This window comes from Dromiciops gliroides, chromosome 4, assembly GCF_019393635.1.
Source record: "Dromiciops gliroides isolate mDroGli1 chromosome 4, mDroGli1.pri, whole genome shotgun sequence".
NCBI classification, from domain to species: domain Eukaryota; kingdom Metazoa; phylum Chordata; class Mammalia; order Microbiotheria; family Microbiotheriidae; genus Dromiciops; species Dromiciops gliroides.
The window spans coordinates 8,555,542-8,582,373 of record NC_057864.1 but is presented as its reverse complement, the minus strand read 5'-3'; the positions used below and the strand labels follow the sequence as shown (position 1 = coordinate 8,582,373).

Below are 26,832 nucleotides of genomic sequence, written 5' to 3'. Positions count from 1 at the left end.
AATCCATGCTTTAGAGGGACTAGAGGAGGTGGAAGCCCAGAGAAAACAAAGTGTTCTTAGAGTTTCAAAATTCTGAGGTGAGGTTTGCCTTGTTGGATAAAATTGTTAAGTAACCTTTGGTGCTTTGGTGCTTTGGGCTTTTGGAGAAATGCCCTTCTATTGTGGCCAAAAGAACCAGCATTTATTTAGCACTTATTAGGTACCAGATAATCCCTAGTATTTTAACAATTTGTTTGAATCAAGACCCTGACCAGTATCACCCCACCCCAAGCTGAATCGAATTAATATAAATTAATCTAAAATGTCAAATGCACAGTAGCATTCAGTAGGTTTTGTGTTCATTAAATATGAAAATGTGCATGTTGGTAACAGAAGCCATTAAAGTTCAAAATGATGGCTAGTAAAAGCATTTCATACTTTTAACTTGATTGTATTAGAGCAGGAGTTCTTAGCCTCGGGTCCATGAATTCGTTTTAAAAATACTATTGGAACTGTAGTTTAATATAATTTGTTTTCCTTTTCATTATTTTTATTTAGATGCATTTAACTAACCTGGATTTTTCGAAGGGGCATGAATAGCATCAAGGCTGCGTAAAAGACCCATAACACAGAAAGGTTAAGAATCCTTCTATTAGCGCTTTACTCAGAATACTATTCCATTTTCCATCAGTGAACATTAATAAAATTATAAACCCCTCTTGTTAATTAGAGAAAATTGGCAGTATCTTAAAAGGTTCTTTTTAATTTGAAATGATTGGTTTTTGTAGTGGCATTTAAAATAGTTTGTGAGTGTTTAACTTAATTTTAAAACAAATTTAAGAAATTGTCTTAGTTCACTTTATTCACTTTAGTTTTGCAGTTCAGATAGTTTGGTATTGTCCTTTGGGGTGCTCATTTGTATGACTAAAGTGATAACTTTTTTTTTAAGTGTTCTTTGTGAGTCAACCCTTTGAGTCTACCCTCTTAATATTCTGTGTGTTGTTTTGTTTTTTTTTTTTTAAGTTTTTTAAAGATAGGTTTAGACTAGAGTGCCAGATATTAAATAAGTAATATTCAGGACATCATTTTTGAAAGAAGCAAAAATGAAAAGTACATCCTGTTTTTCTGCTTAGGATTTCCATATTTGTTTAGATAGCTAATTAACCGTATTTTTTCCAAAAACAAATAAATGTAAATGTAGTCTCATAGAAATCCATTGTCTGAGACAAACTTCATTTTGATTTTATTAATAAGCATCAATAGAGAAGAGGTTTTGTCTTACCTTTGCTTCTCTATAAGGATAATTGTTGCACATATATAGTAGATGCTTAATAAGTAATGATTAAATGATTTTGACTCTGCTACTCCCTAAATCATGCATAAGGAAACAAAAAGCTAGCCCTGCTTCAGGACACTTGCCATCTCAGTGTTATATATTAAAACACATACACACACACACACAGAGTGTCGTTTTCACCCTCCTAAAACACCCTCCTATTTTTAAAGAAAAAAATAGAATGAAGTTAAATTTTAAATGAGTTAACATTATGCTTATGCATATAAGGGTAGTATTAAAATTAGTCAAACTATTTTCATGATGTTCTGAGATCTGTTACATTTGTTATGCTGTTTGGGTTTGGGTTTTTTGTTTTGTTTTTAAACAGTTACACAAAGATTTTCAGAGGGCCCCTTTTCAACTTAGATTGAATCAAAGAAACATTTTAACTAGGGATATACATTTTTTTTAAAGGTCACAGTGTTACTAAGGACTTGGGTCAAGGCCTCCTCTACTAACTTATTGTTAACCTTGCTAACAACAAGACCCTGTGTAACACATAGCCACAAATTTAAAGCAAAAACCAAACGGTTACATTTTAAATTAACTTATTAACATCTAGAACATTTTGGCTTTAAAATATTTTGACAGTGGGGCAGCTAGGTGGCACAGTGGATAGAGCTCCAGCCCTGGATTCAGGAGGACCTGAGTTCAAATCCGGCCTCAGACACTTAACACTAGCTGTGTGACCCTGGGCAAGTCACCTAACCCCAATTGCCTCACCAAAACAAAACAAATATATATATATATATATATATATATATATATATATATATATTGACAGTGAATAAACCCTTATGGGGTGTGGGCAGAAGTATCTTAATGCCCAAACCAGTGCCATATTTTTTTCTTTCCATTTTAAGTTCAAAATAAACATCTTGTGTATAATTACCTTTTGCACCTTACATAGACAAATGAGGTGGAAGGGAGTAGGAAACAAATGTTCAGATCCATGCTGTATTTGAACATAGACAAGTGACCCTTGGTTTTTTTTTTGTTTGTTTTTTTAGTGAGGCAATTGGGGTTAAGTGACTTGCTCAGGGTCACACAGCTAGTAAGTGTTAAGTGTCTGAGGTCGGATTTGAACTCAGGTACTCCTGACCCCAGGGCCGGTGCTCTATCCACTGCTCCGCCTAGCTGCCCCGACCCTTGTTTTTTAGAGGCCTCCCATGGCCCTCAGCCCTGAGTTCTACAGGTTCTGGCTGGGTGCCTCATTTAAAATATGAGGGGGGTGGGGGGCCTTAGCAGACTTCAAAATATTATTTATATCTAAGGAATCAAGATGAATTTTTCAATGGGTTTGAAAAGAATTGTTAGGTCCTTTTCTCCTTGCTTCTATGATCTCATTTTACTGCACAGGACACTCCATCTACTTCTGTACATCTGCCCTGGTTGTTCCTTAGGCCTGGAATGCCCTTTGAAGTTCCTTACCTCCAGTTCTACTTTTTGCAAGCCCTTTCCCAGTTCATTCTGCTTGATTTCAGATTACCTTCTATTTACACTGTATGTGTTGTCTATGTGTGTTATTGTTTGCCTGTTCTTTTTGGGTTTTTCCCTCCCTTTATAACCAGCACTTAGCAGATGTCTGAGTTTTCCTTATTACAGTGTCTGATATAGCCATACTAAGTGCTTAATAAATGCTTGTTGACTATTGAAATAAAAATGGAGTCTAACAAAAATAACAGGTTTTAATCACTTAAACACTTAATATTATTTAAGGCTTATTGCCATAAAAATTATGCTTTCTCTCTGTGGATATGTTCGTGCATAGACACACTAGCATCTATGCCAGTGACTCCCAGAACTCTATCCAGCACTTGAGCTCTACATAACCAATTGCTAATTGGGTGTTCCAGATGCAGTGTCCTGGAGTCAGTCATCTTAAACTCCAATATCCAAAATTTGAAGTCATTCAAAGTCATCCTGTTCCTCCCCAACAAAAACTCTTTTCCAAACTTCCTTATTTCTGTTGAGGACACCACCGGCCCTCTAGCCTCCCAGTTTCATAAGCTCACTCTCCCTCACCCACAGATCCAGTCTGTTGTCAGATCTTGCCGATTCCTCCACATCTCTTATATCCAATTCCCCTCTCCTACAGTCCTGTGGTTAACACCTTAGTTCAGGTCTTAATCACCTCTCAGCATCAAGGCTCTTACCACCGATTCATCCTAAACACTGCTACCAAAATACTTTTTCCTTAAACATAGATCTGACTGGGGCAGCTGGGTGGCGCAGTGGATGAAACACCAGCCCTCGATTCAGGAGGACCTTAGTTCAATTCCGGCCTCAGACACTTGACACTAGCTGTGTGACCCCGGGCAAGTCACTTAATCCTCAGTACCCTGCCAAACAAACAAAAAATCGTAGATCTGACCCTGTGACTCCCCTACTCACTCAGCCTCAGTGGCTTCCTGTAGCCTCTGGAATAAAAGGTGTCCAACTTGGCCCTAATCTCATTTCTCTGGTCTTTGGGGGGTATTGCTTCTGCCTCCCACACTCCCAAATAGAGCCAGACCGGTCTTCTGTTTCTCCCCCAGGATTCCAGGTTGCCCTTTTTGTGCCTTTGCACCGACCCTCATGTCAGATTCCTCCTCCAGCGCTCTCCCTCCCAAACTACCTTGTATTTAACTCCTTGGTGTAGACTGGTCTTTATTCACGTGATCTTTATGCTGTCTGCTTGTATGTTGTGATGTTTGTTGTCTGTTTCCTTCTTTGTACTTGTCCCAGGGCTTCCTTAGCACAGAGCAGGCCCTTCAGAAATGTGTACGCTAGACTCATAACTAATCGAAGCCGCAGGTACAGCGCGTACACTTGCTTTGAATGCCTTGGGACGACGGCCTTCAATGTGGGTAAGCTGAAATCCGTGACGGTCCTTTCTGTGCCTGAATAGTTTGTATCTTTCATTTGTAGAGCTCCCATTTAAGGGCACAGGAGTCTTCCAAAACCCTGTATCTGATACTGCCTATTAATTTCATTGGATGAAAACTGTGTATTAGCAGGTGAGTTTGGCCTTTTTGTTCTCCTAACGTCCAAACGCCGGCATTTATCAGACATTTATCAGCCCACATCCTGCCAGCTTGCTCTTCCCTTGGCCGGGCACCTGGCCGCATCGCGCTAGATTCTGGGGGGCTTGACGCGGACCGCTCCGGGAATCCCCGCGGGTGTGGGTAGGGCCCTGGCAGGGCCAGGTCTAGATCTTCAGGTCCTTCCCCACCGCTGCTGGGCCATTTGACAACAAACCATTGAAAGGTCCGAAAGAGGGGGTGATGAGGACGACTCAGCGAGTTGCATGTGAATGTGGAGGTCACTTAGGGAGTGGGGGGGAGGCCTGGTCTCCCCAAGCGGCCCAAAGTGTATTAGAAGGAAACTGGGAAACGTTTGCCCAGAGAAGCAAAAGCCGCAGCCAAGCGTGATGGTGACCGGCGGGGGGGGGGGGGGGGTGTCCCACGCCCACCCCCACTGATTGCTTGGTGCCCTCAGTGTTGCCACTGCTAAGCACCGGGGACCACCGCCTCCGGAAAGGTCCGGGAACCTGACGCCACCCCGGGGGTGCTCCGTCTCGGTGCGGGGCGCGGGGAGGTGAAAGGAGCGGCGGGCCCCGCCCTGCGGGAGCTTCCAGCCCGCTGGGGAGGGGGGTCAGGCTTGTGCCGAGGGAGCGGGCGCGTCATTCGGCCGGGCCGGGGCGTGTGCTGGATGCTGGGAGTGATGCGGGGGCGGGCACCGCTCTTCGGTCCGCAAAGCGGGGGGGGGGGGGGGGGGCCGTCGGGCGGGAGAAGCGCGGCCGCGCGCCCCGAGCGCTGTCCCGAGTGACGTTGCGGGAGTGACGCGGCGCGCAGGCCGGGCGCGCATGCGCTGGCGCCGGGCATTGTGGGACGCCGCGGCCCAGCCCGAGCGAGGGGGGTGGCCGTTTGTTCTTTGCGTGCCCGGGCCTGCGCGCGGTCCTCGGCCGGCCCCGCTCCCTGCCTTCGCTCGCTCTCCTCCGCCTCGTCCTCCTCCTCCCCCCTCCCTCCTCCTCCTGCCCCGGGCGCGGCGGCCCCGACTCCCCTCCCCCTCCCCGCCTCTCACTGTTTGTTGTGTGTTTGATGTGTTCAAGCAGGAGCGAGCGAGGCCCGAGAGCGCCATGAGCACGCCCACCGTCGTCCCCAGCGCCCCGGGCCCGGGCCCGGGCCCCAGCGGCGGCGGCCCGGGCGGCGGCGGCGGCGTGCCCGGGGGCGGCAGCGGCGGCGGCACCGAGGTCATCCAGGTGACGAACGTGTCCCCGAGCGCCAGCTCGGAGCAGATGCGGACCCTCTTCGGCTTCCTGGGCAAGATCGACGAGCTGCGCCTCTTCCCGCCCGAGTGAGTGCGGGGCGGGCCGGGGGGGGGGGGCGGGGGCGGGCCGGGGGGGGGGGCTTGTGTCCCGTCCCAATCCCGCCGAGGAGACAACGGGCTCCTGGGCCGGCCCGGTGCGGACTGAACGCGGGGTCGGCGCTTTGAAGGAGGCACGTGTGTCCTCCGGCCGTTCGGTCTCCGGGGGCGTCCCGGCTGGCACACCAGTAGCACCTGTCGAGTCACTTGCAGTTTTTTGATCCCCAGTTTTCCATTCGGAAGTGAGACAGGACTTAGAGTTACCTTGGTGTAATTTTATTGTCTTTAATGGTGTTTAGTGGTGAGAAGTTTGGGGGGGAGGCAGAGAGAAAAACCATAGGGCAGAAAGTCAGAAATCGTGGCTCTTATATTCAATTTTCTTTCAGCCTCTCAGTTTCTCAAGAGTTAGACAGGTCCTGTTATAGGGAATAATTAGACTTTCTGTTTCTCAGATGCAGAATATAGTGGGGGGCGGGATCCAAGCTGGGAGCTGAAAGAGACCCTGGTTCTGGTCATACTTTGCCTCTGCTTTGTTGCTTAACCTTGAGAGCAAGTCTGTAAGCCTACTTCCTTCTGGTGGCTCTAAATGGGAGGTTCTCAAGCCTCGGCATCCCCTGTCCCACCCCCACACTTTGTTTTTCTGTCAGGACTCTTACATTTTTTTAAAAAATTATTGAGGACCACAAAGAACTTTTACTTAAGTAATAATCACCAATATTTACTGAATTAGAAATTGAAACTGGCAAATTTTAAAATATGTATTAGTTTACTTAGAATGATAAACCCAGCACATGTTAACATAAATAACATTTTTATGAAAAATACAATTTCCAGACCAAAAAATGAGTGAGAATTCTATTTTGTGTAGTTTACAGGTCTTTTTAATGTCTGGCTTAACAGAAGAGAGTCTGGAGTCTCTCCTGTTTGTTTTTTGTTTTGGGGGTGGGGGGGAGTTTGAGGCAATTGGGGTTAAGTGACTTGCCCAGGGTCGCACAGCTAGTAAGTGTCAAGTGTCTGAGGCCTGAATTGAACTCAGGTACTCCTGACTCCAGGGCCAGTGCTCTATCCACTGCGCCACCTAGCGGTCCCTCTCCTATTTGTTTTTACATTCAATCATTTGCAACATGTTTTTTTGGTTAAAGTCTATAAAGTAATCCAGCCTCATACAGATAATGTAGTAGGAATAGGAACATTTTAATAACGTTTTCAGGGAATTGTGGATATTGTTCTTTTGATTCTACACTAAATTCATAGTTTCTTAAGGTTTACCTGCCATTTGGGATCTAAAACCATATCATGAATTTTTTTTAAATCTATTAGCATATCTTGTCCTTTGAATGGATCTTTTACCCATGAATGATTTTGTAATGTTTCATACATCAATCATTTGGAAAATAGTGGTACATGCAGATCTTCCATGTTGACATATTTGTCAACATCATTTTATGATAGTAGAAATTTACATTCATTCATATCACCACCATTTTTACCAGAAAAACCTTTAAGTACTGGGAAGCTGTCAAACTCATGGTGGATACAAATTTTCCAAAATTGTGGTTTTCTCTTGAAAGTTTCGGTTTTATCATTGGCATCAAAAAAGTGTCATTTCTCTCTCCTCTTCCCCCCACCCCCAGGGAGGATGGGGGTGGGAGGGAGGCACTGTGAGGGTTAAGTGACTTGCCCAGGATCACACAGCTAGTAAGTGTCAAGTGTCTCAGGCTGGATTTGAACTCATGTCCTCCTGAATCCAGGGCAGGTGCTTTATCTACTGTGCTACTTAGCTTCCCCCTCACTTCTCTTTTCTTAAAGTGACACATTTCATTTTTGAGAATGTCTGCCAGGCATACTACATATTGCCCAAGTCAGGATAACCATCTTTTCGTTTCTAAACTCAAAGTGCTTTTTTTCCAGATGCCTCTCATACTTGTGTATACAGCCCTGTGTTTTATGAGTGCTTTCCATTTTGTCATGCTGAGTGTTAAGATGTGAAGAGGGGGTGGATATAGGGATGACAAGATAAAATAAACTTGTTTGTTTCATCAAGGACTTAAATGAAATTGATGGGTTGTTTTTGCTGGGAGCGTGTGTCTGTGAAGAATGCAATGGCTACTGGTATAGTTTGGTGCCCCTGCCTTGAGTCCATCTAAGGCATCAGCAGTTTTACCCACTATTGCTTTGAACACTATTAGTACAAATAGCAACATAGCCGTCCCAGGATTAACCATGAGATTCAAAAAAGTTATTCAAAACTTTTAATAGTTCAGCACTATAAGATATCCTGAAATGATTAGTTGCTGCTGATACTAGACAAATAGAAGCAAATCAGAAAGTCTAGTCACATCTGTCCATTTTGTTTGTAAGGCAAAAGTACAATTCTCTAGACAGGATATCAACCCTGTCTGCATGTTGCAACTAAACCTTTCATTCACAACTCCTCCCACTTCTGGGACACTCCACTGTGCACTGGTGAGATGACAGAAGTGGAGAGGACAAATAATATCTTAGTATCATTATACATATAATGGAGACCCCCCGGGGCATTTGAGACCTGACCCCAGCCTCTTGATGAACCTGTAGTCTTGGTGACTTTACAAAAACAAGCCACTTTCAGGATTGATCTTTGCTTTATTTGATGAGATAATTACTGATATCAATGGTGAAAAATATTTAGGTTTATTGCTTCTGATAGACTTTGTTTAGAAAAATGATCATTCTGCTTGTAGTCAGTCAATAACATTGATCCTGGCCCTTAAAAATGACATTCTTGAAAGGTTTAGTCTACTTTCTGGAAATAATTAAAATGTTAGGGGACACAGTGGATAAAGCACTGGCCTTGGATTCAGGAGGACCTGAGTTCAAATCCAGCCTCAGACACTTGACACTTACTAGCTGTGTGGCCTTGGGCAAGTCACTTAACCCTCATTGCCCTATTTTAAAAAATAATAATTAAAATGTTATATGCTTGGTGTGATTGACAGTGAAACAAAAGCACGAGTCATACCCAGAATGAAAACACTCATCTCTGGAAAAGGCAAAAAGAGAATAGCTTGTCTTTCCATTTAAGTCTTGTGTGCTTTGTCCCTGGTAAACACTAAGGAAATGTCTGTTGAATCAATTCTTTTTTTTTTTTTTTTACTCTAAAAGCAAATTCTGATTTCTCTTGACTACCAGATAATTTTCAGTTCTTTCTTTTCCCCTTCCACCAGTTATTTTCCCCATTTGCTTTTTATTTGTCATTAGGCGATGGTGGCTCAGTTGAGGTTCTGAGAAAGTTCTCCATAATTTACCAAAAAAAGAAGTATTGCCATAGCCATATCAAGCTGTATGATTTGATTCTACATTTAATTTTTTTTTAACCTGAAACCTTAAGTTATCTTTATTCTTTGTGCCACTGCGAATGATACTGTGTATCTTGAATTCTAGATGGAGGACTAAGATGAATGAGTGGAAATCTTTCTTAAAACAGTATAAATTGATGTATAGTCCTTTTAAATATTGCAGAGCTCTTTACAGATAATTGACTTGGGCCGGAGGCCCAGAGCTCAAGTGTATCCCTGGTCACAACCATAGTTAAAAGGACCAGATGTGGAATTTTTGTTGTTGTTTTTGTTGTTTGTTTTGGTTTTGGGTGTTTTTTGTTGTTGTTGTATGGTGGGTTTGTTTTGTTTTGTTTGACAGGGCAATGAGGGTTAAGTGACTTGCCCCGGGTTCACACAGTAAGTGTCAAGTGTCTGAGGCTGGATTTGAACTCAGGTCCTCCTGAATCCAGGGCCAGTGCTCTATCCACTGTGCCACCTAGCTGCCCCTGATAATATTTTCTAAAATCAGAAATTGAAGCATGTCTGACAAGCGACATACTACTTTTATGAAAACAAATGCATTCTTGAAATTAGGAGGATCCTGTTGTATTTCTAATACATGTGGATTAGTCCTGTCAAACTGTAATAGAATCAGGACCCCTAATTCATACATAAGGATCCCTGCCAGCCATATATTGCCTCAGTTTAAAATATAACTTCATCTGTTTGGTTGTGTGGGTATGTTGTTTTTTTTTTTTTTTACTAAATAGTTCCTAATTACATTTTAATATGGTTCAGGCTGCCTGTTGTCACTTTCATCTGCAGCACATTTTCAAATCATCTCTTAGATTACATTTTTTTAAATAAAGTTATTTTATTATTTTCCAGTTACATGTAGAGATAGTTTTCAACATTTGTTTTTATAAGATTTCAAATTGCAAATTTTTCTCCCTCCCCTTAGATTACATTTACAGTAATTGTAAATTACTGGTGTCATTTTGTATTGATTGAGAGTTTTAATACAAATAAATTCTTTTCACCTTGTCCCTAAATATGCTGTTTGGGGCTTGTTTGTTTGTTATCATTAGCTACAGGTGGAGGATTTGGAAAAGGTAATGGTACTTTTTTATCTTGAAGATCATTTCTTAAAATAGCTTATGATTTAGAATATTCATTTTACAATTTGGGGTGGGGAATTGTAACACTATGATATGGTGGAAAAGGCACTAGATTTAAACTCTAAAAACCTTGGCTCACATGCCAGCTCTGACAGTCGAGGACCTGAGTAACTTGGGCAAATTCCTAAGATCCCTTGGAGGTGCAGATCTGTTATCTTCAGAGGCTCAGAAAGAAGGTGTGACTTCCTCACTCCCATGGGTAATTTGAATCCAGGATTCAGACCTCCTCATCCAGTGCTTCTGGATCCATCTACCTACTAAGATTACATGCCTTTTCAGAAACTCTGGACCGGAACAGGGAATCCTAAGTGTCTTCTTTTTTTTTTTTCTTTTTTTTTTTTCTTTTATTTTGCAGGGCAATGCGGGTTAAGTGACTTGCCCAGGGTCACACAGCTAGTAAGTGTCAAGTGTCTGAGGCCGGATTTGAACTCAGGAACTCCTGAATCCAGGGCCGGTGCTCTATCCACTGCGCCACCTAGCTGCCCCCCTAAGTGTCTTCTAAGATGAAAACTTTTCATTCAGAATTATTTTAGTGGCTGTGAGTCCCTAACTTCATTTAAACATGATTGAAAATAATTCATAAGGCTTACCCTACTGAAGAAGTAGAGAGCTAGTCTCAAAAACAGGAAAATCTGGGTTCAAGTGCTACCACTAATGTTGGGTACTATGTAACCCTGGGCAAGTAACCTCCTACTGCCCCCAGGTAGCTCTCCAGACTTGTCTCCAAGGGTACCGATGACTGACTTTTATAAGAGGCATTTTCCTTCCTTCCCTGGGAGTTCTCTAGACCAGTGCAGTCCCAAGTGCTGTCCCTTCTCCTCCTACCCAAGTTTTTTGACCATTTATAACCTTCAGAGAGATTTACCAACCACTGATTGGCATCTTTCCTTTCTTACAAGGATATTAAGGCTCATTGCATTTAGATACACTTAGAATTGAAAGAGAACAGCCTCATGGCAACATTTGCACAGTATTTGATGCCAACTGAATTCTTTGCGAGTACAGTATAAAATTGAATAATTCAGATATTTTGGTTTATGACTTCACACTGTGGAACATCTGCTGGTTGGGGGATCTTGTTTTCCCAATAATTCTAAGGTTGACTATATTTTCTTCCTTAAGGGGGAATGGAAAGAGCCGGCACCTCGAGCTCTTAGAGTCATACATAACAGTGAACCACACAATCCAGTTTGAACATGGAGCACTCCCTTCACTTTAAGCTTACTAAAATGATAAAACCTCAAAGTTCTTGAGAGTATAAAATGTGATTGAGTCTTATCCATTGAGGCTTCTGTGCTCCCTTGGCTTTGAAAGTCAGTGGTAAAGCTGGTGAATATCCTCTCTTAATTTGAAATCACTTACTAAAGGAAAAGAGGCCCCCTTTCCGAAGTTTACCAAGATCAGATTAACAAGCAAAGCTTTTCACTTTTTTTCCATCTACACCTTTGCTTTTGTCGTCATTGTTATGGTCAAGAGATCATATGGAGGAAAGGGGTATGGCAAGCCTAAAGGATGCAGGCCAAGGAAATGCATTCCCTGACTATCAGGCGTACCATTTTCTTGGAAATGTTGACTTACTACCTGGAGCAAAACTATGCCAATGATTTGGAACACGATTTGCTACATTGAAAAGTGGGCGTTTATGTTCTTTTATATTGGTTATTAATACATATTGGACAACTAAGATGTCAACAGATACATAGTAGATTTTGGAAGACTTAATGACTTTTGGTTTGTTAAATTGTCAAGTTTGTTCTGGAAATATTATGAACAGTATTTGGAAACCTTTTACTGCTTCTGGCCCCCAAAGGAGATTTTTAGTTTTTGTAATAATGTAGTACTGTGGTGGCTAATCTCTTTTCTCTCGTCTCGCTCTCTTTTAGTGACTCGCCTTTGCCCGTCTCCTCACGTGTCTGTTTTGTAAAGTTCCATGATCCAGACTCAGCAGTTGTGGCGCAGCATCTGACAAACACTGTATTCGTTGACAGAGCTTTGATAGTCGTACCCTATGCAGAAGGTTTGTGCTTTGTTTCACTGCCTATGTGGCCATCCTCTTGATGACCGTCTACCTCAGTCTAGTTTTGTAGAGTGAGTAATAGTAGCATGTTAAAAATCTAAGCAATTAACATTTTGAGACCCTTGGTATACTGTGGTCCGTAGTTTTTATTTACATTATGGCCAATTTTTAGTCACTCTTAATTCTGAAAATGAGAATCAGTTTCAACTTTTCTAGTTTAGCTCTTTTTAATAACTTGTCCTTCATTCCAATTCCTAAAAGACACTTAGTAAGCGATTATCTTAATTGGTGTTGAGTTCAACCCCGCCTCTCCCTCCCTTTAAAAAACCCTTAAAAATCAATAGTCTGATAGACGCACCTTCATGTAGATGCCTTTAAATAAATGCATGACTTGGAATTCCACTTTAATAACAAATGAGAACAGTAGTCCTTATTTCCTTTCACTGATATTTCCAATTAAATTTGCCAAATTGTAGATTCCAGTATACCAAGGGTTGAATGATTGTGGTTTGTGTGAAAAGCCAAAAATTCCTTTAGGTTAGGTGCCAGAGGGGCACTGGGCATTTTATTTTATTCCAAGTTTTCTTGTTCAGCCTTGCTATACTTTATAGAATTTCACTAAATAATAAACTCTTCTCTCTGTTATTTGTGTGTGTGATTTTTGTAGTGGAGAAGGCAAATGCAAAGCCCTTCCAGATGACTGAAAAACAGTGGGTCCTCTGCTGCTACAGGGGATTCTAGACAATAACTAAAGGCCAGCAAGCCCCGCTCAAGCCCCCCAGGTGTTTTCCTGGTGTCACCAAATGTTAACCACATTTTCTCTCTTTTTACATTTTAGGCTGTTAAAGTAATTGGACAGACAAAAGCAGGGTGGGGTGGATCTTAACAGTGGGACGAGACAGCACTTTTACGGCCACTTTATGAAACTTTGAAAAGGCATATTTTAGTCCAAATGTTACCTTTACTTGGTTTATTTCTCTATAAACGTAGCACGTGGTTAAGAAAAATCAGTGAAATATAGAATTACAGGAATTAGCTAAATATGTATAATCGCTGCTTTTATTGACCACGCATTTTAAATTCTGCCATTTTTTTTTTCTTTCATGAACTGGTCAGGGCAACTATCTTTTCGATAACTGTCATATTTGTAAAAGGAAGATACCTTATATCTCTCAGTATCGACCTGAAAATTTGTACCATGCCTGCTAATTGGGTATCAAGGTATCTAGTCCAGGAAACTTGAAAAGATCGATTTTGTTTTCCTAAAGAAATCACCTTCATTTTCCACCCCTGGCAAAGGCATGCTATGATGGTATATCTGTCTCAGTACTAAAGAGTAAGAGCCTGGCTGTGAACAATCTTCCCTGGGGTAGCGTGTGTTGGTTAAGCCATTTCCTTTTTGTCATTGTGCTTGTTTAGAGAAGAAGCCTGGCACCCAAAGAAATCCAGGACGTGAGCCTGATTGATGGGTCTTGGTGCGGGTCTCTTTGGGGCAAATGCCCATAAAATAATTTGTAAGGACATTTTAGTGAGGCTTTTCTAGAAAAAAGAATCTTTTGTTGGCTAAGCCTTCTATCAAAGTTTTTCTAAACTTTGATAAATAAAATAGAGCGTACTGTAAGAGAGCAGCTTTTCATGTACAATTTAAAAGGGAACATTGTCACTTTTTTAGATGAGTTTTTGAAAGTGAATTTTTCAGTCTATTGGATTATGGATGTTTTTCATTTCAAAAACCTATTCTTGGTGTATTTCTCTTTATGACGTGCGGTATTAATGTTGCCTGGCCCCAGGTGTCTCACTGCACAAATACTCATTCCCTCTCTCACAGTTCCACTCCATTTTTAGCTCTTACCCTTTGGTGTTGGCTCTTGCTCAGTAGTGTTAGAATTGTACACAGAGTCTGTGGGAAAGCCTAGCCTTAATTTGATAACATTGTGATAGAGTCAGATTTGGAAGGAACTCTTTAATATTAATGGATTTGGGGATTATTTAGGTTCCTTGGTTAATGTTTGTTTCTTTTGTCTGTTTCTTTTTCTTTCATTTCTACACATTCATGCAGTATTTCATGGTTCTATCAAAGCAGCAGTTAAAAAAAAACTCTTGACGCATGAAAATTAACTGGTGAGGGGCCTCATTGCTATTTTCAAATTGTAGTTTTATTTTTAAATAGTTTTTTTTTTAAATCAGAGGATCGGATGCATGATTTTTTTAATGGATGCAGATCTTCTATTAGGTGTCTCACAATAAGTTAAAGAGGATTTATATTTAGATTGCCAGAAATGTTGCAATTGCACTAATTTGAGATAGAGATGTTGATATTTTATATATCCTCTTTCTGAGACATAATTTTGCATGCAAAATTATCCCTTAATCTCTGTAGGTATGTTAATATATTGATGCATTAATTAGTGCCCAATATCCAAATGATCTTCTCCCCCCTTTCCCTCCATAACTCTTGGTATCTAAATTGATGACAGCTCTGACACAAGCCAGATAACAGTGCTGTGTATTATACATTTGTTTATATTATCGGCACTCTCAGTATAGGTGGAAGGAACCATTACCTTTATTTAACAGTGGTTTTTCTTTTTTGTTGTTGTGTTTTACAGTTCTTTTCCCTGGTTCAGCCTGAACTATATACCAGGCCCTGCTGAAAATACCACCCAACAGTTTTCTTCTGCAGCTTATCCAGTTTCTCTTAAGTGCCCTGTACATATTGTATGTTTTATGATGAGATGCAGTTTCTTAATATGTATTACAGAAATACTACTGGTATTTGCAAATATGTAGTTAAATTGTATTATTGAACTCTCATTTTGGGGGCTTGGGCACATTAACAGATTAATCCATCTATCTGTATAGGGCTTTTGCTGTTGGATAGGATTAAAATTGTCTACATGAGTATGTGTCTTATCATAGGACCCTTATTAATATTTATGCTGAATACATAGACTAGGCATTTAAAATGGACAATACTTGTCTTTTGTGGCTTCAAGAGTTTGGGCCAAAGTTTGCTTTTTAACTGGCAAGATGTAGCCGCATTTTTTGGTACAGTTAGCATGGCACGTAGTGGAACAGAAAGCATTTTACTACGCAGGTAAGGAATGTGCCAAAATATGTACCCTTCACGCACCCAGGGAATATTCCGTGATCTTCAGAGACATTCTTAATCACTTTGAGTCAGCAAAAGCCCTACGCTTGATTCAACAGAAAATTTCCTTACATACCTTTCTTCTCTTTAATTTTGACAAAATTTGTATGGTAGGTGTAAAAAAATCATAGTGAACTGTACCATATTATTAACCCCTAAATCAAACTTTTTTTGTCTTGTGTATCTTGATTTTTCTGTGTGCTTTATAGTGAAGCAGCCGACACGAGTCGTTGTTCATAAAACAGCTTTTGAAAGTTGAGAGCACACCCCTGGAGAACCGACTGTGCTTGCTTACGTTTGGTTCATGACTTAAAAATCGAGTACAGGTGATGAAATCTTGGCAGTGTTAACAAAAAAGTAGTGTGTATTGTGCTATTTTTTTTTACTCTAGAAACTTAACCATTTGTAGAGAAAAAGGAAGTCAATTTTTCACACATTGAAGTTTCATTCTGACATAAAATTAGTGATAAATATTAATAGAATTCAAGCTTTATATTTTAGCCAACATAAGTACTTTCAACAAACTCAGGTGGTGTATCAGGGAGACATTTTCTGGGTGTTTTTGTGTGTTTTCTGTCTTGAAAAAGAATGTATTCTAATGCATGGCTATCTCTCTGCAGGAGTTATTCCTGATGAGACTAAGGCTCTGTCTCTGTTGGCACCAGCTAATGCAGTGGCAGGTCTTCTGCCTGGTGGTGGGCTTCTGCCTACTCCAAACCCCCTTACCCAGGTACTGTTCCTTGTGAATTCTGAGAAAGAATGCAGACATGTGAATGGAGCTGTTTAAGTGTTTTCAAGACATTGGTCTCCTTGTGGCACAAGTAGCGAGAATTAGGAGTCATTCAGTCACTTCAACAGCTGAACTAAGAGTACAATGCTTTCTGTATGGTGCATACGTAATTGTGTGCTGTCTAGAAATGTTACCACAAATATAATTACATTGCATAAAACTTGGAAAAACAAGTTCCAGGTGTCTAACACGATGATGATGATTTTTTCAGCCTCACACCCCAGAAAAACAAGACGCTCACTGTAATTAGCGAGCACATAAATTACGGCACTAGGAAGTAACCCTCTGACTGTGCTTATCGCTACAGAAGTGGATGCTGCCTGGTCTCATGCTTTGGCCAATTAATGTTATAATTGTTCCTGGTAATAATTGGATTGAACCAAAATAAGGAATTGTGATCCTATGGCCCATAAATCATAAGTCTAAGGTTTGGGGGTTCTCAGGCCAGGCCCCTCTAACTATTCTTTTTTTTGTTTTGTTTTTTTTTGGGTTTGTTTTGGGTTTTTTTTGGTGAGGCAATTGGGGTTAAGTGACTTGACTTGCCCAGGGTCATACAGCTAGTAAGTGTTAAGTGTCTGAGGCTGGAATTGAATTCAGGTCCTCCTGACTTCAGGGCCAGTGCTCTATCCACTGCACCACCTAGCGCTCTCCCACGCCCCCCCCCCCCAAACTATTCTTAACTGTGTTACACAGCATAATAGTGTCTCCCTGTGCTGCACAGACTTAAAAGAAAATCTGTATGCCAGTGTAAAAAGTGATTTTCCTCTTTTATTTCAAATCACTATTTATGACATAATTCAAGTGACACCAAAGAACAAACAGGTGCATTGTGTGAGTTGTAAGAAATCACAATTATCCATTTACAGATGACCCCAGAGAATCAGTGAATAAAACTAAACTGAGTTTGAAAATTAGGGTAAGGTTAGCAGAATATAAAATCAGTCCAGGAAAATCACTAGCATTTCTATGTGTAGAATTAATGAAAATTAAGAAACAATAAGAAATTGCATTCTAGATAATTACAGAATGCTTGAACTATCAGGAAATTTATCTGCCAGGACATATGTGTGGTTTATATAAATACAACTCTAAAACACTATACAGAAGAAAAAAAGACACTGATAACTGGAAAGATTCATTGCTTATTGTTGGTCTGGGCAGCATTCACAAAACTACTTAACTTTGTTTATTGATTTAGGGTTTTATGGTGGTTCTCAGAGAAGAAGTTCTTTAGAAATAGGCAGAATCCATTGGACAATGGAAGGTCTAGAATCTCAAGGGAAAAGGGGTAGGCACTGAAAAAAATTGGGAAAACAGTTGGAAAGGGTGTGGCATTGCCGTACTTCACACCAGATTTTAAAACAGCAGGTGTTAGAACTGTTTGATCCTGGTTTTTAAAAAGTGTAGTGACAGCACACAGAGTGTGGGTGAGCAAGAAACCGTTTTGTAGGCACCCTGGTGTTTGCTTAGTCTAAGAATTGAAGGAAATCCTCTTCAAGGGAAGAGTGGAGACAAAAACTGCTGGGAAAGCAGGTGGCAGGAATTTGGTTTCAAGCACCTCCTTAATTCTTATGACAATATAGGTTCCCAGTTGGGATGTGATGTTAATTTACAGTCACATAGAAAACTGAGGTACCTTTCATAGAACTGTGTGTTGACTAGTCTTAGAATTCTTAACCAATGAGATCAAAGTTGCTCATATAAGACAATTTTTACTATCTAAAATTAGAGTTTTTCTATATCTAAGATCAAAGACAGAACATATCCATCCACTTCCAGAATTAGAGAGTGGACCTTAAAGTCACGAAGACTTGGTTACCTTGGTTACCTCCTCTGATGCAAACCGGCCTGAGCCAGTTACTACCCAGGCAGCTCTACCTGAGCCCTTTACATTTCATTGAATGTGCTGACTCGATAGAAGTTTTTTCACCAGGAAGTTCCCTAAACCAGTAAAATTACAGTTCAGTTCCCTCTGTGAATATAAGAATAACCAACACACATACCACAGAATAATCACTATTCTTTAAAGAAAAATTCAGACTCTCAGCATCCATATGAGAAAATTCTACCAATCAGCAAGAGAGAAATGCTTACCAAAATAACAAAGGTTTTGCTGTCACACCCCATTCGGGTTTTCAGAAGTGACAAAAAAGTATTAGAGCCCGGGGTACTTGGAATCAAGAAGTGGTTCAACACTTGAGTGTTTCTGGTTGACAAAGTGATCCCACAATACAGCCCAAAGAAGTCGGGGGGAAATGAATTCTGTACCTTTTATGGTTATTAAATTGAAGCAAAGTGAATTTCTATTGAATGGGGGTATGGATGAACAAAATGGAAAGAAAGGTAATGTATGTGGTTGGGCAGAAAGAAATCACAAAAAGGAATTCAGGGGAAAAAATCTCATGGTTTATATGGACTGATATAGTGAAATAAACAAGATCCAACTGTAGATGAAGAAGTGATATGAACTTGCTGTAAGATTGATACACATGACGACCAATGTGAGAATTTGTTTATTCGTATTTGTTATCATTTTTTTCTTTTTCAGTTGAGGGTAGGGGAATGATAGAGGAAGGCAAATTTAGGTTGATAGAAAAAGTAAAATTGAATTTTAATTGATTTTTTAAAAAAAAGAAATAACACAGAAGTTAATTATAACTATAGACAGGGGGGACTATTAGGGTTAAAGTATTAGATGCATTTTGAGATGAGGTCATGTGGCTTTATTGACCTTTTTTGGTGAGGCAATTGGGGTTAAGTGACTTCCCCAGGGTCACAACAGCTAGTAGCTATGTCATAGCTAGTCAAGTGTCTGAGGCTGGATTTGAACTCGGGTTCCTCCTGACTCCAGGGCCAGTGCTCTTATCGACTGCACCCCCTAGCTGCCCCTTGATTGACTTTTGATGAATAAAATTTAACTGATAATGAAGATAAAGGTCATTATAGTAACAGAAAGTCCCAGAAAACATTTAATAAAATACTTGGCAGGGGGACTGAAGGTTGTGAGTAGTTATTTATTATGACTGGACTTGTGATTGCACCAGTGTATGGAATTCAAGGTGAGAAAATGGCCTCTACCAGGGCCAGTGCCCCTGCTGCAGTGCCCTGCCACCTGCCAGCCCTTGGCCTTGTGCCAACCTTGGGGTTGCTGCCTTCAGTGGCCATCGCACCATGTGTCCTTTTGTGGGGGTGGTGCTTCTGCACTCGGCCTCTTGGCAAATGTTAACCCAGTGGTTCCTTTGCAGAAGGTGTCACTGGCTACCATAGTGAGGCTGTGCTCGCTCAATGAAGCAAGTTTACTGGCTTATGTCTGTGGCCCCAGTTTTTTGTGTCAGAAGCAAGGCTTTAACCCAAGTCTTTGAGCCTCAAGGCCAGCTCTCTCTAATACCATGTTGTCTCTCAGATATTTTCACTCATTTGATTTTTCTTTTTTCAAGGGAGGGTGGGATTGAATGAATGACATAAGGCATCAAATTTTTATATTTATTTTTTTTTTGGTTATGCTGTAAAATCCTCAGAAAACAACTATGCTGTTGATGTATCTCTATTTTTAAAAGTGTATTTCGTGGGCAACTAGGTGGCGCAGTTGATAGAGGCACTGGTCCTGGATTCAGGAGGACCTGAGTTCAAATATGGCCTCAGACACTTGACTAGCTATGACATAGTTATTAGCTATGTGACCCTGGGCAGGTCACTTAACCCTTGTTGCCCTGCCCCCCCCCCAAAAAAAAAATTTTTTTTTTTAAATAAAACAAAAAAAGTGTATTTCAAGCATAAAGCAATCATGAGAAATTTCCGTTAAATGTTGTTTGCTCATACTTTTTGCTGGAAATCATGTATCCAGCCTGTGGGACCCAGATAAGAAACAATGCTGTTATAGCTGCTCTTTTACAAATTAAGCAAATAAAAGAAAGTTATATTTACTTTGGTTTTGGCCAGAATCCAGGACACACTAATCTTTTCTTGGTCCAAGCATTTTGACCTGTTGGTGTAGGTCCTGGGATTTGGGGTTTTGGTTTTTGTGCCCGTACCCCCGGGATGTGTGCTTGTTATAGTAAGGATTCTTGATGTAGGGTTCTCTGAGTTGAGAGAAGATCCGAGTAAATAAATATGCAATAAAAGTGACAAAACACTTGATTTGCAAAAATGATGACATTTTAAGATTGACTAGGGTCCTGGGAAGTAGCTAGTCCACTCAGAAAAAGTGAGGTCAAGAGAATTTAAGCAGCTTGTGGAAAAATCAGCTTGAGTGTGAACCTCTTGATAAGCAGATATAAACCGTGTGTATTTGGAGGAATGAAGTGATTTCTTGATTAGGATTTATTCTCATTTTCTGCTGCATAATCTCAGTATTATTTTTTTTTTTTATTTTAACACTGGGTGCAGCTGTCCTCCAGTAATGGATATTTATACCTGATTGTTCACCTGACTCGCTAACACACTTGTGCCGAAAGTTGTCTGTGTTCGGGTTTGCTTGTGTGCCTTTAGGTCTCTGGACACTTCCCTTTTCTCCTTCACAGATTGGTGCTGTTCCTCTGGCTGCTTTGGGGGCCCCTGCTCTGGACCCTGCCCTTGCTGCTCTCGGGCTTCCTGGAGCAAACTTGAACTCTCAGGTAGAGTTTCCTTTTTCTGTCATGAAGGCTCCATTCTTTGCCTGTGATAATTGATGTTTAAAGCGTTATAATCATGTCTTGTTCTCTTGGTGTCGTGAGAATTATTTTCTTCCTGTAAAACTGGTTTTATGAGGCCCAGTTGGCATTGGAGGGGGTGGGTTACTGGTGTTTTCCACCCAGTCTTGCCATGTGTAGTTGCTGATTATGTTGGCAGTTTGGGCTGGTCACAGAACTCAGCAGTACAGTCCTTTATGTTTTGGAGGTTGGCTTATGCATGTAAATCACTTTGGGGACATTGCTTCCTCTGTCACACATTATTCTCTAAGACCGTTTGGGATATGGGGATGCAGCTAATCCCAGCATCCGTTATTTTATTAGGACCGTTACTGTGGTGGAATTAGTGCTTCGTGTAACATTCTCCAATGAATATTGCAATTTTGTGAAATGTATACAACCATCTCCTTTTGTCCTGTCCTCACCACCCCCTAAAGGACACACCCAAGAACCAGTGCCTAACAGTGGGGGAGGTGGCATGGTGGCCCTTTCTCATCAGCTGACTCCCATTGGGATTGGGAAGTGGGTGGTGCTATCAAGGGCTGAATCTACAGTTTTTGGTCGGATGGTGTCTCCTTTTTTAAATGTCCTTTTATCTTTTTACAGTCTCTTGCAGCAGATCAATTATTGAAGCTGATGAGTACTGTGGATCCTAAGTAAGTTGGCTTTAATACAAATCAACCTGTTACAGATGAGGAATGCAAATGTTTAGGACACAGCTCTTTGGCGGGTAATTTATGCAGCAAGCCAACTTGTAACATTTCCAGTGAGATTTCCTGATTTCACCTTTGCGAATTCTCACTTGTTACCTATCCTTGCCTCATGGTTCCCTAGGTTTCGCCCAGTTACCTGGTAATCCAATTATCTTTGCACAGTATACATTTATTTATTTATTTATTTATTTGCCGCCCTTGTGGACTGAAAGCTTTCTGGGGGAGGGCTGTCGTTAGCTGGGCGGCGTGGCCTGCAGGAACCGGGTAAGGTGGAGAGTTTGCTGAGGCAATTAGGTCTGAATTCCTGCCAGGAAATCTTCCATAAGGCTTCATGCCATGGTAGTTCAGTAGAATCACTGAGATTGCTTTGGTTCTTTGATTTATATACGTCATTTTACATAATTGTTCTATGGTCTGTTTATGAAATGGTTGCTGAGAGCATCATTCCAAAGAGTTTTTTAAGCTCCAGAAAAATCTACTTACTATCTAATGCCATGAAGTGTAAATTAACTGAGGAGTAGTGTGACCTTAGGAAGAGGACTGGAGCCAGAAAGTTTATGTGCAAAACATAAGAACTTACATCTCTGTATTGGCGTGGGAATTTGTGCAGAGGGAGCACTCATCGAGGGGCCACAAGGGCAGGGGGTGTGTCGGGCTTTCCAGACACCTTGTGTTTGTGGGGCAGGTGTCAGTGTCACTCTTGAGGCTCCTCTTCAAGCTCTTGGATGCCTTGGTTCCCTCTCACTTTTCCACGGACCTTCAAATGTGTTTACACAGTCAGTGGTCAGTAAACATTTAGTATAAATGCCTGCCTTGTGCCAGAGAAAAAGATGCATACAGTCCCTGCCCTCAGGGAGCTTGCGGTCTAGCGGGGAAGATAACACATAAGAGGCAGCTTGAAGGTAGGTGATGGACAGGTCAGTCAGTGAAGTCCCCAGGTGAGAAAGGAAATGTCTGAGCTGGGGACCACGTCCAGCTGATGATCTCAGGGTCTGTCCCCTGATCCCACCAGTGCTGTCTGCCTGTGCTGGGTGCAAAGGGAGAAGATGCTGCCCGGGTCTGTGGGATTACCCCAAAGGCATCATTGTCACCTTGTGTGCTCCAGTTCTGTTCTTGGTTAGATTTCGTATCATCTAAGAGGATGGTTCTGAATTTTTAACTAAAATCTGGTCTGAAATTTTATTTTTAAAAATGCATGCGAAGACTTAGCTCTTTGATTTTTGATTGCAGGTTGAACCATGTAGCTGCAGGCCTCGTTTCACCAAGTCTAAAATCGGATACCTCTAGTAAAGAAATAGAGGAGGCAATGAAAAGAGTCAGAGAAGCACAGTCACTGATTTCTGCTGCAATAGAGCCAGGTGAATCATGGGTGTCTGTGGGTGTGCAAATGTCAGATGCATCTCCCTTTGGTAATCGTGTTATCAGTCGGGGCAGCTAGGTGGTGCAGTCAGGCAGACTCCTCTTTGTGAGTTCAAATCCAGCTTCAGACACAGGACTTGCTGTGGGACTCTGGGCAAGTCAAAGTGTCCTTCAGAGAATGTTCTGATTCTGCAAATTTGCAAATATTTTAATGTGTGAGGAAATTAATAGTAGCAATTAGGTGTTTGGGTCTGTCCTTTCATAGCTCATAGCTATGGATTGGGTTGAATTAAAATTCTGCTCCTGTAGATGCTAAAAAGAGGGAGCCCAGGGAATCCTTTTGGGATTAGAGATGGCAAGGAGATGGGGGGGGCTTCTTGGGGCATGGAAAGTCTTTCTCAACCCCTTTGAGGGAGCCCTTGGTTCTGAGGTGATGAACTTTGTAAAAGAGGAGAAAGACCTCAGAATCATTGAGCTTGGTGGCTCTTGAGTAGCCAGCCTCGTAAAACAGTCCTTGCCCTGAGCTCAGTATTTATTACTAGAATTCTTTTTTTCATGAATAGAAGAAATATAAGAGACTTAAGTGCCAATGAGAAGAGAGATAGAGAGCTTAACAGAAGAAAATGGTGATTGTAAAAGATACTGTCTCCAGAGAGTTCCTAAAACGGGCCGTGCTGCTGTCCAACATCCTTGTAAATCCAGGAATCTTTTTTCTCTATTTCCAGATAAGAAAGAAGAAAAACGGAGGCATTCAAGATCAAGGTCACGTTCGAGGAGGAGAAGGACTCCTTCATCTTCCAGGCATAGGTGAGAGCACTGTTTCCCAGCCTTTGTCACAGTGTTCTGTCGTGTGTCTTGCCCTTTTCAGCTACTTGCTGGGCATGGGCGTTTTTTTAGATTTTGACCAGAAAAGTAATGGAGGCAGGTAGACCCTAGAAGATAGCCTGTTTCTTAAGTGCATGAAAGCAGTAGAAATCTGGCCCTTGGCTCTCAAACTGCCCGAAGTATCTTTAAACAGTGTGTTGGAGAATGAACTCGTTTTGCTCTAGTCCTTCCCCCATCGTCATCAGAGACACCATTGTCTCTCTCTAGTCACCCAGGTTGGCAGCTCTGATATCATCCTTAGGCCATCACTGCTGGGTGCCCCCTACCCCGCCCAGCCATTTCATGGCCAGATTTGTCTGTCCCCTTCTCTTGATATCAACTTCATTATTGTTCAGTCGTGGCAGACTCTTTGTGACTCCACGAACCATACTGTCCATGGAGTTTTCTTGGCAAAGATATGGGAACGTTTGCTCTTTCCTTCTACAGTGGATTAAGGCCAATGGGTTACTGAACAGTCAATGACCACTTTGGTTTCAGGTCTGTTTAGGATTCAACAATCTATAGGAGTCCCTTCATCTCCTATTTTAGTAAGCAGATCATTAAACAAAGATTAGTTTGCCATGACCTTTTATTGATTAAGTGCTAGTGTGATTAACCTGCTTTTTCAGTTATTTGTAAACTGTCTAATAATAGCAGAAATCTTGCCACGCTAAATCTCACTAGATTATTCCTGTTTTTCAAACATGACAGTACATAGATATAAACATTGAGTGGGAATGGCAGGGTTAGACAACAGCGGAGGTAAAACCTGAAATCTCTTTTACTGACCCCCAATCCTGATCTGAAGCCACTTTGTCCCAGTCGGAGAGGTCTTTGGCTTCACTCCTCATAAGTGGCCCTGTGGGCATCATGAAGCAGTGGTCAGCTTGATCAGGTCATAACCTAGAATATTGAGCTCCATTCTGGCGCCACATTTTGGAGGGACATGGACAGATTTTTGCTTCCATGGGAAGCTCTCTTTAGACAGACTAGTTGCTTTTAGGCCTTGCTGTATGCTACCTGAGAGGGCAGGACTCGGAGCTCTGGGGTCCAGAGAAGCAGGGTTCCAGGGGGTTACCAGGGAAGAGTTGTTTAACAGTGGATCACCTGTCCACAAGCTTGAGTATAGTGCTTGAGGGGTGGGAGCTTCCTGTTCTCCTATGGATGGAACTAAAATGACCCCCAATCTTGCTGTAAAGTTACATTAGACTGATCTCCACATTCGGTACCGAGGCAGGCTTTGTGCCACTATTAGAGCTATCAGTGACTTAATGGGGCACTATACCTGTATTTGAATACTTAGCTGAGCTGGCTGGAGCTGTCCTCATTGAAGAGAAGGTAAAATTCCCTGACCTAACAGCTCCCATTTCACTATCATAGCATACTTTATAGAGTTTGTTCTCCATCTTTATATTGGCACTTTAATAATTGTGCCTTTTAAATTCTGAGTGTAATTTCTCAGACTCTAATAGTGACCCTGTAGCTTGTTCCCCATCAGACGATCAAGAAGCAGATCCAGAAGGAGATCCCATTCTAAGTCAAGAAGTAGGCGGCGCTCCAAAAGTCCCAGGCGGAGAAGATCACATTCTAGAGAGCGGGGCCGAAGATCAAGGAGCACCTCCAAAACCCGGTACGGCCCTAGTGCCCTGCTCTGTGTTGGTCCATGCGAATCCCCCTGTCCCATGTCTAGACTGAGTGGTGGGTGTGAGGCACAGTTGGCAGAGGGACAGACAGCGTCTTGTGTCAAAAGGGGAAGGCCCTATCCAGCCTTCCACCCTTTTGGGGTTGACAGGGCGCTTTGGTGAAGAATGAGGGTGGGTGCAAAGACTAAGCAGGTGTCTCATACAGATCCACCCACTTCTGCCTGAGCCATCCTTGGGTCTTCTGAAAGGAACCTGGATGGTCATTCATTGCTTTGAGATTTGATTTATAAATTTTATGTAAACTGGTAAAGAGCTAACTTACAGCATCAGAACATCTCTGCCTCCGCCCCCACGGGGCTCTGTACCTCTGTACCTTCATCCAACTTTGAATGACTACTCCAGAGCTTGGGATTTTAAGGCTTACCCTGAGAGACAGAGAAGCAAACAGTGGCCGACTCTGTGGATAAGCTGAGACTTCCCTAATTTCAGCGTTTAGATAGATCATCTTTTTGGTGGGGGTGGATTTTGCTGTGAAAACAAACATTTCTACCGTTTGGATAAGAACGTTTTAAAAGAAAAGGTGGCTATTGTCTCTTCACATGTAAAGAGAATGTTAGGAATTTTTGTTTGTCTCTGACACATTAAGAGGCATGTGCACATTATAGTAAAATCCATTTTATTCACATTTAGAGACAAAAAGAAAGAAGAAAAAGAAAAGAAGCGTTCTAAAACGCCACCCAAAAGCTACAGCACCGCTCGGCGGTCACGGAGCACCAGCCGGTGAGTTGAATGATGTTAATCTCTGTCTGCATTGCTTCTCACCATTCGGGAGGGGATCAGTGCCATGGAAGCAGGGGCTCAGGTAAAGAGTACAGGGGACAGTCTGATCATTTTTAGTGTCTTGTCTTGCCTTCCTGTCTCATTGGTCCAGTACAGTGACCTTGTCTCTGTCCTCGGGCTCCTTGGCCCCCTTCACAGTTATGGTCACGAATGACTGGCGTTGGGTCCTTGGCTCCTGGATTTCTCTCCCCCTGCCTGGGACACTCCATGTTGAAGTGCTCATTCTCCTCTGCTTCCGTGGCAGAGTGTGTCCCTGTTGTTACTGGAGGGGGGAACCTGGTTGGGGAAACCTCCCCCAAGGAGCATGAGCCCTGGCCCAAGGATCAGGCAGCTGAATCGCCTTGGGCAGGGCTCTCTCGGCCTGAGGTTTTTCATCTGTAAAATGGCAGCATTGCAAGTTCTACATGTCTGAAACAGAACTCATCCATCCTCTGCTGCACCTGGTATTTGTTTCAAGGGTGCATCGTTCTTGTCCCTCAGGTTCAGCAAACCTTGGACAGCTTGGCTATCCCTTGGCCCCATCCCACCCTGTCCATTTTGGCTAGTGCAATGGCCTCGCCCAGGCCTGATGTGGTGCCTGCTGCCATGAGTCGGCAGACTGCATACCTGTTCAGCATCCTTCACCATCACCTCACAAGCCCCTCAGCAG

General features: G+C 42.0%; 1 protein-coding gene across 7 annotated transcripts in view; it reads left to right on the top strand.

The window, feature by feature from the left end:
* Window positions 1-26,832, top strand: part of SRSF11 (serine and arginine rich splicing factor 11) — a 39,312-nt gene that overhangs the window by 5,734 nt on the left and 6,746 nt on the right. For 2 of the 7 annotated variants that reach the window (XM_044001053.1, XM_044001049.1), the window contains exons 2-11: window positions 4,226-4,314; window positions 5,412-5,653; window positions 12,023-12,156; window positions 15,928-16,037; window positions 20,618-20,710; window positions 21,371-21,420; window positions 22,708-22,835; window positions 23,562-23,643; window positions 25,199-25,330; window positions 26,034-26,123. In XM_044001053.1, coding sequence (XP_043856988.1) covers window positions 5,436-5,653; window positions 12,023-12,156; window positions 15,928-16,037; window positions 20,618-20,710; window positions 21,371-21,420; window positions 22,708-22,835; window positions 23,562-23,643; window positions 25,199-25,330; window positions 26,034-26,123 — 1,037 coding nt within the window. In that variant the 5' untranslated portion in view covers window positions 4,226-4,314; window positions 5,412-5,435. The other 5 variants (XM_044001051.1, XM_044001052.1, XM_044001056.1 and 2 more) reach the window with 5 other exon arrangements.